The 12,511-nt window shown below is 36.6% G+C and overlaps 3 protein-coding genes across 5 annotated transcripts; 2 read left to right on the top strand and 1 right to left on the bottom strand.

Annotated features, from left to right (window-relative positions):
* The first annotated feature begins 514 nt into the window (after positions 1-514).
* On the top strand, positions 515-1,702 carry LOC118742808 (DNA repair protein complementing XP-A cells homolog). The gene is made up of 2 exons (XM_036475165.1): positions 515-822; positions 901-1,702. Exons 1-2 carry the CDS (start codon positions 704-706, stop codon positions 1,610-1,612), a joined length of 831 nt encoding a protein of 276 aa, XP_036331058.1. The 5' UTR covers positions 515-703; the 3' UTR covers positions 1,613-1,702.
* A 4,216-nt stretch (positions 1,703-5,918) lies between these two features.
* On the top strand, positions 5,919-6,897 carry LOC118743707. Its single transcript, XM_036476468.1, has 3 exons — positions 5,919-6,241; positions 6,349-6,471; positions 6,529-6,897. The coding sequence occupies exons 1-3, from the start codon at positions 6,085-6,087 to the stop codon at positions 6,657-6,659; spliced, it is 411 nt and encodes a 136-aa protein (XP_036332361.1). The 5' UTR covers positions 5,919-6,084; the 3' UTR covers positions 6,660-6,897.
* Positions 6,898-7,795: 898 nt separating this feature from the next.
* LOC118742807 (F-actin-capping protein subunit alpha) lies at positions 7,796-11,557 on the bottom strand. 3 transcript variants are annotated; one of them, XM_036475163.1, is made up of 5 exons: positions 11,431-11,557; positions 10,987-11,372; positions 9,375-9,544; positions 8,857-9,030; positions 7,796-8,469 (listed from the first exon to the last, which is right to left on the bottom strand). In XM_036475163.1, the coding sequence occupies exons 2-5, from the start codon at positions 11,225-11,227 to the stop codon at positions 8,194-8,196; spliced, it is 861 nt and encodes a 286-aa protein (XP_036331056.1). In that variant the 5' UTR covers positions 11,228-11,372; positions 11,431-11,557; the 3' UTR covers positions 7,796-8,193. The 3 variants fall into 3 exon arrangements, with proteins under 3 accessions (XP_036331056.1, XP_036331057.1, XP_036331055.1); XM_036475164.1 differs by having other exon boundaries at positions 11,492-11,542; XM_036475162.1 differs by having other exon boundaries at positions 10,987-11,557.
* Between the last annotated feature and the right edge of the window lie 954 nt (positions 11,558-12,511).

Raw genomic sequence — 12,511 nt, 5'->3', positions numbered from 1 at the left:
TGCAACATTTCTAGAGGTAATTTTCCAGTAATATCTCTTCTTTTCTTTTCCTGGAATGTGTTTTGTGTATGCACACAGAGACTTAATACAATTTCGTCATATTTTATAGTTAAAACGCTCATATTTATTAAATTTTAATGCAATTATCCACTTTTTAATAATTTCCACAGATTTTATGCAAAAAATACTAATTTTTATACAATTTTAATGCAAATATTAACTTTTTCACTAATTTTCCCCCATAAAATGTAAACAAACAATGCGTGCACAACGATTAGCAAACGACAGAGCCGTACTTATCCGTTTCTGCATCTTCTACGATTTGCCGATAACTAGCCGATAACGACAAGTGTGCAGATCTCCTTTGAAATGCATGTGCTCGGCTCAAAATTTCAGGGCGAGACGATAACGCAACTATGATTGGACGACAAGTGTGCAGATAGCCTTAGAATAGTTTCGACTTAGTTGAGTACTAAATATGACTATGAATATGCGCCAATGATCTTTTATAGTCAAATTCCACCAATGTGAACAACATACAACTATCGATAGTGTTTAGAAATATTCGATACTGGCGGCAAAATGAAACCATCGATAGTTCTTCATCACTACTATTAAAAACAAAACAAAAAAGTCGTAGCTGTTTAATCACAGTTGCATCTTCATTTATTTTTGAAGTTTATTGCACTAAATTAACGGGAGCATGACGGAAACCGGGGGACGTGTTCTTACTGACGCGGAAAAGGCGCGCATAGAACGTAATCGCATAAAAGCGCTACATCTTAGGCAAGCTAAGTTGGTTGCACACCCATATCAAAAAAAGTAATTTTAGTGAAAACGGATTTACTTAAATATAAATACGTATATGTATATGTACTTATGTCAAAATTTCCTTTTAAGAAACATAAACAGTGTTGCCGGCGAAGAATCCGTAATTAAAGTACAAGGCGCTAAATATATAGACAGCGGTGGTGGTTTTCTCTTGGAGCAAGCAGTCATTCCAACTAGTGGACAGCCAATTACAACCGGAGCTGCCAGCACAGAAATCAATAAAGTTTCAAATGACGCTATTTCAATACCGATCACCTTTGAGGAATGTTTAGACTGCGGAGATGCTTTTGTTGAATCGTACCTATTGAGTAATTTCGGACATTCAGTTTGTGACAAATGTCGAGACCCAGATGGTCGTCACTCGTTAATTACGCGAACTGAAGCCAAAGCAGAGTACTTGCTTAAGGATTGTGATTTTGACAGACGTGATCCGCCGTTGCGCTATATTAGCCGAAAGAACCCGCATAATGTGCGATGGGGGGAAATGAAACTTTATCTTTTAATGCAAGTGGAGAAACGTGCAATGGAGGTTTGGGGTACAGAAGAGGAATTGAGTCGTCAACACGAACTGCGAGAAGAACAGCGTGAAGTAACTAAAGTTAAAAAGTATAATAAGCAAATGAAACAGTTGCGTATGGAAATGCGAAGTAGCTTGTTCACGAAGGAAACGAAAGCCACGCATGAGCACGAATTTGGACCCGACACTTACAATGAAACTGATGATAATTACACACATACTTGCTTAAAATGTCCTTATACTGAAACCTACGAAAAAATGTAATTTCTATGAAAATAGTATCTGGTTCAGAATAGCCATCGAAAAATCAGAATAAAAATGAAGAACATTTTACATTGCTACACTAAGATCATACACACTTTGACCCCTATTCTGCATTTGCTTGTACGACGTACGCAGACCCAACAAAATGGTCGGTAAATATTCAACCCAGCGCTCGTGGTTATGGCACAATATTGCCCCTTTCATTGGTCTATGGCATCTCTCTACCAACCCGTTGAACTGTGTTTGGTAAGGAGTGGTTTTAAGATGTGTTATTCCCGAGGTTCTCATGAGCTCAGCAAAAGGCGAGGACTGAATCTGACGTCCTTGGTCGGACGTAATTGCGCATAGAACTCCAAATATAGATATCCAACCTTCAATCAGCGCTCGTGTAACCGTGGGTGCGGTCATGTCCGCGATCGGGACAGCTTCTGGCCATCTCGTGAATCTGTCGACTATAGTGAGACAGTAGCGGAGTCCGTTATTAAGCGGAAACGGTCCCACTAAGTCCACGTTGATGTGAGAGAAGCGATTATCTGGTAGTGCGTAGCGCTGCAGTTGTGAAGATGTATGCAGATGAACCTTAACAGGTTGACATCGGATACACGCTTTAACAAACTCCCTGCTGTCTTTCTGAATGCCTGGCTAAACGAATCGCTGCGTCATCAATTTTTTTGTAGTGCTTGCCAATCCGAAACTTTTTCCAGCTTTTGTCTAAAAGCGAAGGTAGTTGGTTTATGGTCAGTATAGACGTGACAAACTCTTACCTTCCAACATAAACCTAAAATGCCGCATGGCCAAAGAAATCGCTGTTAACTCGCGATCGTAAGTACTATAACGCAGTTGTGTTTTGTCGAACTTCCTAGAGAAAAAACCAAGAGGCTCAAGAGCTCCTTTGACAACCTGGTGTAGTGCCGCACCGGCCGTAGTGGCAGATGCGTCTACCCAAAGTGATAGCTCTGCATTCTTTGACGGATGCGCGAGAAGGGCCCAATTCGCAGCTCAAATGCAGATATCGTTTCACTTGACTCCTGCGAACCCAATGCGTGTGGAACAAATCGTCGGTAAAAGTTTATTACCGCTAAGAATTTTCTCAAATCCTTCACCGTTGAAGGCCTCTCAAACTTGCGTATGGCCTCCGCGAGCTCTGAAAGGGGGCGAATACCTTGGAATGACAATGCCCGAGGTATGTTATTTGGCTACGACCGATCTCTGACTTTGACACGTTGATAGCTAAATTATATTTTTTTTCAAAGAGCTGACGGATATGCGATCAGTGATCAGCTAGACTTGTTGATGCGATACAGATGTCATCCATATAAGCAAACACGAAGTCCAACCCGCACACAACTTCGTGTATAAGCCGTTGAATAGTTTGTTGCATTGCGCCAACCAAAGGTCATGTACACAAATTCGAATAAACCGAAGGGTGTGGATATTACAATCTTACCGGCACCCACCTGGTGAAAAGCTTTTTGCAAATCGAGTTGGAGCAAATTTTCTTGCCTCGCAAAATATTGGTAAAATCCTGTAGATAAGGTATCGGGTACCTATCCGGTACTGTGATGGCATTTAATGCCCTGTAGTCTCCGCAGGGGCTGCCGACATACACCTAGTCTCATTAGGCTTTCAAACTCAGCGCGCGCTGCTTGTAGTTTATCCGCCGCCAGGCGTCGGGGACGAGCGAAGACAGGTTGACCGCGCGCCGGTGTAATGCACCACTGAAGAATTTGTGATAACGCCGGGCTATGAACGTCGTATTATTTCTGCAAATTTGCCTAATAAATCCGCGAACGGAGTCGAATGACTTGGTTGATGAGCCCGTAACTGCCTGGGCCATGGATTGCAAAGACGCGGTATTATCAATGATTCGATTTGTTTTTTTAAATCTATGAGTAGGTCAAAATGCCTGATAAGGTCTGCGCCTATTATTCCAGAAGTAACATCGGCAATCAAGAACGTTCACACAAACTGGCGGCGTGGGTCCAGATTAACTTTCAACATAGCTTCTCCGTACACATTAATTGAGGTGCAATTTCCAGCAAGTAATTTCATAGTAGTTGGTTTATGCTTGACTGAACGTGAGCCTGTTGGTATCACAGATGCCAAATTCAAACGCTTTTACTATATGGATTCGCCGATGCTGTTGGATAATAATAATCGTGTGTATTCACGATTGAGAGAATACAAAGGTTTGCGGCGATCTCGGACCGCTATTCCTCTCTTAACGAATTTGACAGAATCGTTGTTTGCATGACGTCATACTTGTGCAACTTGTTTACGTTTTCCTTGCAACATTTTTTCTTCTTCCATTCTTGCTCATGATTCAATAATACAAGGTTCGATAAACTGACAGTTGTCTCTCTCGCACCGCTCCCTTAGCAGTGGCGCCGTGTTGCTTCTTTGCAAATTTACATGGAAACAGTGTATCTTTGGTGTGAAATAAAAGTATAGCTTTTGTGCAATATGTTTATATGTATATGCATATGAAGCATATTTAACTGATGAAAACCTAAGCATTGGATGTTTACATCAATCTCATAGTAGTCTTATTTTAATTTTGAGTCATTTTGCAGTTTTTATACGGCTAAATAGCATATAAATTACGTAATTCACGTAGATATATCAATATTACGTTCAACATTTCGTTTAAAATGCCAGATTTCCTGCAAATACATTAGAATTTACGAAAGGAATTTCACTACTAATTGCCTACTTTGCGTACTTTTCTACTACCATTTTCGAAACAAGGGATTGCATTCTTGCCCTTTCTCTGTCCTTCGTAAATGCAACCTTTTGTAAGGGAGTGTCAAACCGCAGCTGTCAATAATTATCTAACCTTGTATTATTGAATCATGGTATGACATAATGCATAATCGCGCGCTGTGATGTTGATTCAAACTCAACATTTGAAAACACATTTACATGTATGGCTTTAGCTGAGTGTGCAAAGACGCTTGATACAATTGGTTGCTGCCGAGAGGGTCCAATTCAATTACCATCAGACGGCGGAACATAAAATCAATTTTTTCTTCCTTCTTAATTACGAAAAAGCATCTGTGCACTTCACAACGACATATTTTATAACGTACATACTCAAATTTAAAACGAGTTGGGTTAGTGCTCTTTCATATGCGTATTTTTTAAATTTAGCACTTTTTTTTTTAATTCTAAAATTTTTTCCCTCAGTGTACTTTATTGAATTATTCTTATCCTCTAAAACGTGTTAATTCTTAATTTCTACGAACACAATACGATTAACGGTTTAAAAATTCCTAACGGTGTTATTCTCTCAGAGCGCTACTGCTGGGCATGATTCAATAATACAAGGTTCGATAAACTGACAGTTGTCTCTCTCGCACCGCTCCCTTAACAGTGGCACCGTATTGCTTCTTTGCAAATTTACTTGGAAAAAGTGTAGCTTTGCTGTGAAATAGAAGTATAAGCTATTGTGCAATATGTTCATTTGTATATGCATATGAAGCAAATTTAACTGATGAAAACATAAGTTTTTTTAAATTGGAAGTATACATAAATTTCATAGTAGTTTGTTTTTAAATTTTGAGTGTTTTGCAGTTTTTATACAGCTAAATAGCACATAAATTATGTAATTCAAATAGATATATTATTGTTTCGTTAAATATTTCGTTTAAAATGCCTGATTTCCTGCAAATACATTAGAGTTTACAAAAGGAATTTCACTACTAATTGCCTACTTTGCGTACTTTTCTACTACCATTTTCCCAACAAGGGATTGCTTTCCTCCCCTTTCTCGCTCCTTCGTAAATGCAACCTTTTGTAAGGGAGTGTCAAACCGAAGCTGTCAATAATTATCTAACCTTGTATTATTGAATCATGATTCTTGCTCACGTTTTGGCATTTCTCTCGCAATTGCACCAGTGTGTCGTCATACAAAAGTTATTCTCAAAAATCCTCTCTGATCTTGTACTCTATCATTCTTGGTGTGTACTCGTATTGAGAGGACAAAATATTCCAGCAGCAAAAGTTCTGAGAATTTAGCAGCAAGGTAGCAGTAACGCGAGGGCATCATTTTCGTTTGTTGCGATTCGATTTTTCTTTCAAGAGATATACCAGTTTTATTGTTCAGTACTTCGGTATTATGTTATGAAAAAAACATCCCTTGATTCAAAAAAATTTGGTTCTTTTAGTGTGGTAAAACGCTTTTTTTCCAAGTTTTTGGTGCTTTTTGAAAATCAAAAGATGGCAACACTGATAATATCGCCTTGCACAACCTTGTATAAATTCGCCTTGCCACCTTGTATAAATTCGCCTTGGACAGAGCGTATCAGCTGACTCGGGTTTACGTACCGGTAAGTTTACGTTCTTGACTGATTTCACCTTTCCTCCTCCGAAAGTTATTGGCATTGAGGAAGAATTGTACGCAATGATTATTTGACCAGAAAGCATTTCAAAAGGATATCTTGAATTAAAGGATATTTTTTCATAATAAAAAAATGCGTTTCCCGTCCAATAAAACTCTCGGAACAATTGCTGTATACGGCGCATTTGCTTCGATAACGGGTGTGATGTACATGCGTTACAAAATAGAGGATCGCATAAGAAATTCGGAGTATTTTCGGCTTGCAATCCAGACATTGAGACAACATAAAGGTATATTTATATATACATATGTTTAATGGTACATATGTATATATTAATATTAGATCAGATATTTGCACTACATATTAAGCGAAAATAACTTAAAAAGTTGTCCTTAGGGGCGGTGAGCTTATTGGGCGAACCTATCAAAGAACATGGCTTCGATTTAAGTGACAGCAAAAATTTTGCAGATGGACAGCAAGCTCAGTTTGAAGTGCATGTAAAGGGCGCCAATGATAAAGGTAATACAAATACTTACAATTCCAAAATATTTAATGATTGACAAAGTCAATAATTAGGCAAGATGTTCTTTTGGGCAACCCGAACACCGGAAGAAGGTTGGTTTTTGGATCGTTTGGAACTGGAGGTGCGTTCACAACCGGATAAACGTTTTCTGATAAAGAAAATTGAGGGAGAAAAAACTGAATAGCTGTCGATTGTTTAAACAAACTTTCGAATGTAGCTAATGTGCAGAAACACCATAAACTTGTCATAACGTTGTGGATTAGCACCATAAAAGAAATAGCAAGCGTTTGGTAACTTTTTGACCACAGCAATAAAAAAAATTTTATAAACCTAACTTTATACTAAACTTTTAAGCACCAGTGTACATACGACTTTTCAACTCTTTATTAAACACAGGCTTCACTTTCTAAAGAAATAAGAGAGCGCCGAACTTTTATTTAGTACTTTTATCATAATACACATACAAATACATACATATTTACTAATTAAGGAGCTAGTGGAAGTTCAGCTTGCAAAAAACCCAAATAAACTATCCAAAGTATTTTTGCATGCCATTGCATAACTAATTAATGCACATATTCAATTTTTGTGTTGTAAACTAACTTTATTAAAACTCCTTTAATCTATTTTAGTACCTTATTATAATTAATTTTCTTAATTTCTGCATTCAACGACAAAGGCGACAATGGTGATGAAATTGCTGTGAAATGCAGCACTACACTGCTAAACAATGATAGCCACCATTAGTTATATATATTTATATAAGTATGTATGTATATAAACTCTTGCGGGCTACGTTATGCAAGTGTTTCATTTGTTTTTCAAAAATGTAAATGAAATCTAAAATTGAAATTACACAGAAATATATACTGCCGGAACAAAGTATTGGCTCAGCAAATTTCTCACAATATATGCAACAATTTTTACTCTAATATTTTTTCGCCAATTTTGTATAAAAATAAAATTATAGTTTAAAAACCTAAAACCTCGCTATTATAATTTCCATTCGTACTGTCATCAGGTATGTAACTTAAGAATAGAAATCGCTGCATCTTTTAGGCGCATCAATATTACATAGTTACATCCCGAGCTAATAAAAGGGAGGTAATATGGTTCATTCAACAACAAAAAACATAAAAATATAATTCCTAAACTTTGTGTAAAACTCGCGAAAATTCAGCAAATTATTATAATAAAATTGATTGGGCTACAAATCTGCATACTCAAAAAAATCTAAAAAATCTGATTAAAAAGTTGAAAATTTGCATGAAAATTAGAATGAACCATATTTTTATACGAAATTAGCGGAAAAATATTAGAACGAAAATTGTTGCATATATTGTGAGAAATTTGCTGTGCCAATACTTTGCTCCAGCAGTGTACGTAAAGAAAGATATCTTTAATCTATTGAAAACTCGGCACGAAGCGCGGAAATTTGTCAAGGATAGAAACAAGAAAACAGCTAACTGAATATTCTGCTTGTGATTATAAATAGATTTTCTTAATAAATTTAATATCATGTAAAGATGCTTTGCATAATAAAAATTTTAGATTACACAACATTTTCATAATTCGGACTTATTTATTTGGACTTATTTATGTTTGACAGCTAAACAAAGACTGGTAGGCCGCTTCAGAATGTTGTATTTTAATTGTTGTGCGACTTCTCCTACCAATATAATTTTCACCCTCGGCGATGCCTTGACTTCGACCGGATTTTATTGCGTTTTTAATTCCTTACCGATACTATAAGTTACAATTTTTCCCCAGTCAATTTTAGTTCTCGTGATTGGTAGTAAACGTCGCATCGCCTTGAATGTTGTATCAGACATCGTTTGATAGTTCTCAGAAATAGCCAACTGATATTCGTTTTCAGCTTCTTCGATAAAACGTATAACTTCTTTTGCGACTTGCTGCTCATTGGAAACGACTACAGATTCACGGAACTCCTTGGTAGAAACTAGTTGCACATTACCATCCTCATAATAATGCACCTGTGATAAAGGACAACCAGAGGGTCAATTCCCATTCTGCGTTATCGTGAAGTGAAGTGAAAAGTATAAAATTAACACCGAAATAAATGCGGTGTAATTGTGTTATTTTTATCACTTCGCAATAACGTAGAACGAGAGTTGACCCTCAGCATTAAAGAAATTAAGTTGACACATTTTTAGAATTTGTTTTATAGAACACAAAAAAAAAAAAAATTCTTCAGCAGAAGGCTCAGGATATGAAGTAACATTTTAACATTGAAGGTAATAATTTTAAAGCAGCTACACGTACGGAGCAAGATAACATCTTAGACTCTCTATCATAAATTTGCTTTTCATTCTTACATTGAAAGTCCACAACCCAAGTCAAATTTGTGTGATTTTACAAACCTGTAGTTTAAGCACGCCTTTTAGTTCAGCAGTTCCATTGCCCGATTGTACAGTAATACTCCACTGTGATCGCCATCGGCCATTCCAATAGTTTTTTGGTTGAAATTGATGATCCTCAATACAAAGTGTTAGAGTGACTTGACCGCCTTGTGATTTTCCAAAAACCGAGGAAACCTATATTTATAATAGAAATTTGGTTAATGACACCTTCGTGTTAAAAGAAAACAATAAGTCAGATAGGGTGAATTCGAGCTGCAATTAATGCGCCAGTGTTACATTTAATGAAAGACACGCGAAAATTTGGGCGACTCTGCCTACGACAAGGGTTCGAGAAACAAAATTTTGACGATCCGTTGCTAATTCTTTGCAAATCAAAAGCAACATAAAAATTTTTACTGCACAATTTTTGCAGCATTTCAGAATATTTTCAGTTGAGCATCAGCAACATATCATCAAGAAGGCAACAAGGCTGCAGTATTGCGGTAATTATTACGTAGCTCGAACGCACCCATACATACTCCATTTCTATAATGACTGTTGGTGTAGTTGATCGCTTCTACATCGAGAGCGGCGCGCCATGGCTCTGCTGTGGCGTCAGGCTCCATGTCTTGGTAATCGCTAGCTTCTTTACGTAAGTGATCAAATTTAAAAGATTGCTTGGTACGGGGATCGTAAAAACGACCATTGCCTGTAAAGTGTAAATATTTTTTATATTAAATATATGTAGTTTATTTTAAATTTAAATACAAATTAGTTATAACTATTTTCTTTTAAATTTACAAATACAGTGCAATCGCACATTTAATAATATAGATATGTAACTCAAAATTTACTTTTTCGAGATTTTATTATACAATTAATAAGCTTGATAAGTAGAATATGTTCAGTCTAACAGATTACCAAACTTCCAAAATATGTCTTTCCATCTATCTTTTTTGTATGTATACCAACTGTATGAATTGATTAAAACTTTGATTGCGTTTTCCCACAAAATTGGAATTTGGATATACTTCGTTATATTATTAAACGGGCGACATTTTTTGTACTAAGTTGAGTGAACACAAAATAAAATATTTAAAAGCTATCGGGTGGGCCGAAGAAAATTCGAATTCTTTTGATAATACACTTGTCCTTCGACATTTTAAAGATGAAGCCAAGGAGTGTCTTTAAGTACAAAATGAAACCAACAAAAGAATTTAATGGAATTAATTTTTAAGTATAAAATTGTTTCAGTTGAACATGATGTTTTGAATAAAAGGTTTTTAATTAGTAAATGAATTAACTTAAAGGATATTTAAACTCTTGATTTGAGCTCTATGAACAATCTTAGTTGAGCGAACAGGCATTGCACGAATTAGACCACTCCCCGGGTGGAACTGTACATATCTTGCGTATTAGAATATCTAGATTTATTTATGCGTAACGCTTAACACCAAAGCGTTGCGCTTAAAAACAATTACACATGAAAAGTATAAACTAAATAACAACAATATGACTCGGACTTTTGAAATATGAATTCATTTAGGATCCGTTATATCTTCCATTTTTAAAGCAGGGTTTTTTACGTATGGAGTTGATCCTTTACATTTTCCATGAACTGGTTGTAAGACACACCGAAAAAGTTAGTCTTTTTAGTATGACAACAATCAAAAAGTGAATTTTGAATTTTTTATAAGTTACGACTTTTTGCATTTCAGTGATGATGTTTGTTACGTCTTTTTGCATTTCAGGGGACGATATGTAAATATAAAAATGATTTTCTTATCACTCGAACCTTTTTTTAGGCAGCCTAAAAGTTATCCAATATCTATCAATATGCAGTTTTATTGCTTAAGTAAAATCAGTTGTTGGTTCCAACATTTATTAAAAAAAGTCAACAAATAGGTATGTATCTAAATCTCAAGATAACGATTTAAAAGTATACAAATACATATTGCATGTAAAGCTACCAATTAAGGTATGGTGGTAAATGTTATTTTTAAATTAATTATGACTCAATCGCATGGTATGACTACGTAACTGATCAATGGAATTGGATGGGTAGATAGTTATTTTTTGCCGAACAGTACCTCTCTCTAGCTGTTATATTTAACTTGGCTTTTGTTCCATGCGATGTGAATAAGAACTTACCCAAATCATTATACTCTGAAATAAGTGCATTATTTTCACTGCCCTCAATGTGCACTGGTGTTAATTGCTCTTTGTTGTATAGTGCGAAGGCGTGACTGGCGCCCTCTTTTAGCAGCGCATCATTGTTGAGTAATTGACGTACATCGGTGAAGACTTCATTAAATTCGCCAGGTGGTGCATGCATAATGAAATCAGAAACGATTCGCACTTTCTCGGCATCGCTTATTTGTGTTTGCTCCATTTCGCCAATGAGTGGATTTCAACTAAAGGGCGACAATTTTTTTTTATTTTTGCGAAGTTCAAGAGTTTTAGTGGCCACTTCTGTTGTGACTCAATCGTTCTATCTGATTTCTACAATAACAACACACGCAGTCCCAAACACTTCACTGCAAATGTTCGAAACTGGTTAAAAGCGTTTTATTCAGTCTCTCTACTTATGCATACAGTTTTATTGAATTGATAAATCTGTTGTACAAAGATATAAAAAATGCAAAAAACTTTTTACACTTGGAAAGAGCCAACGATCACCCAGAAGAAAAATTCACACATCTACACTTCTCCACAAAAATCAAGTAATAGATTTGACAGTTGAACGTGAAGGAAATTAATTGGTCCCTAAAACGCCCTACACACGCATTGATTTATCGGCCAAACATTTGGATAAATAAAATGCAGCCAACTTCTTCATGTCACTGAAGCCTAAGAGACAACAACAAAAACGTAATCAAACAAAAGGGAATGTCAAAAAAGCTGTCGCTGACAACGCCGTATTGTATTTGCTGCGGTAGTGACTGCCAATATTAACAGTAACAGCTGATTTTAAAAACTGTCACTGCCACTGCCACTGCGCTATTGTATCTTGGCCTTTATGTGGAGGGCTGTGGCGAATACTGCAGCAACCCGAAGCGAACAACAAGAAAATAGCAGAATGCTCGGGGAATGACGTAGAATATTCGACGTCAAGTGGATGAATACTGCGAACAGCGAGAGAATGAGTGATAGACGGTAGAACGGTATAGAGTTCGTCCCCTTTCAGACACGGCAAGTCTTGCTTTAAAGTCTGCTCGTTCGTAGGCGAAGGAGGTGAGAAGAGAGGGGAAGAGTACAGATACCTCCGTACCGTCACTTCGTTTCAAGTTTTCTTGAACCAAGGACTTGAATTCAATTAAAGTTGACGCGTGTGGAAGCAAATAGAAAACACAAAAGAGAATGCGAAAATAATTGCTTTCAAGACTTGCCGTGTCTGAAAGAGGACTTCCCATGAGTTCGAGCGCAGGTATATAAGGCCGCTACTAAGTTGTAAAACAGAGATTAATAGCCCAGTTATGCATAGTTGCACTACTTTACCGTGCATCCAACACGGTGTCGGTACGATAACTATGTTTAACCGAAGATTAACCAGACTTTGAGTAACCGGCCCTTAGTGTTTATTTAACAATCCAGCGATACGAACCGAAACATTTTGGGAAATCCGTCAATTAACCAAGGATAATCGTAACCCTACAAGAAAAGGACTTTTTTCTCA

This window comes from Rhagoletis pomonella, unplaced genomic scaffold (assembly GCF_013731165.1).
Source record: "Rhagoletis pomonella isolate Grant_MI unplaced genomic scaffold, Rhpom_1.0 Rhpom_scaffold_00007, whole genome shotgun sequence".
NCBI lineage: Eukaryota > Metazoa > Arthropoda > Insecta > Diptera > Tephritidae > Rhagoletis > Rhagoletis pomonella.
Note: the sequence above shows the minus strand (reverse complement) of the source record. Positions and strands in the feature narration are given on the sequence as shown.

Bases quoted from the DNA above. Each gene is read 5' to 3' on its own strand.
- LOC118742808 (XM_036475165.1), top strand. From the start codon at position 704: ATGACGGAAACCGGGGGACGTGTTCTTACTGACGCGGAAAAGGCGCGC. The intron at 823-900 runs GTAATTTTAGTG...TTTCCTTTTAAG, and splicing joins GCACACCCATATCAAAAAAA to AAACATAAACAGTGTTGCCG.
- LOC118743707 (XM_036476468.1), top strand. From the start codon at position 6,085: ATGCGTTTCCCGTCCAATAAAACTCTCGGAACAATTGCTGTATACGGC. The intron at 6,242-6,348 runs GTATATTTATAT...AGTTGTCCTTAG, and splicing joins GACATTGAGACAACATAAAG to GGGCGGTGAGCTTATTGGGC. The intron at 6,472-6,528 runs GTAATACAAATA...GTCAATAATTAG, and splicing joins AAAGGGCGCCAATGATAAAG to GCAAGATGTTCTTTTGGGCA.
- LOC118742807 (XM_036475162.1), bottom strand. From the start codon at position 11,227: ATGGAGCAAACACAAATAAGCGATGCCGAGAAAGTGCGAATCGTTTCT. The intron at 9,545-10,986 runs GTAAGTTCTTAT...TACACTTTACAG, and splicing joins TTCAGAGTATAATGATTTGG to GCAATGGTCGTTTTTACGAT. The intron at 9,031-9,374 runs GTATGTATGGGT...TTATAAATATAG, and splicing joins ACAGTCATTATAGAAATGGA to GTTTCCTCGGTTTTTGGAAA.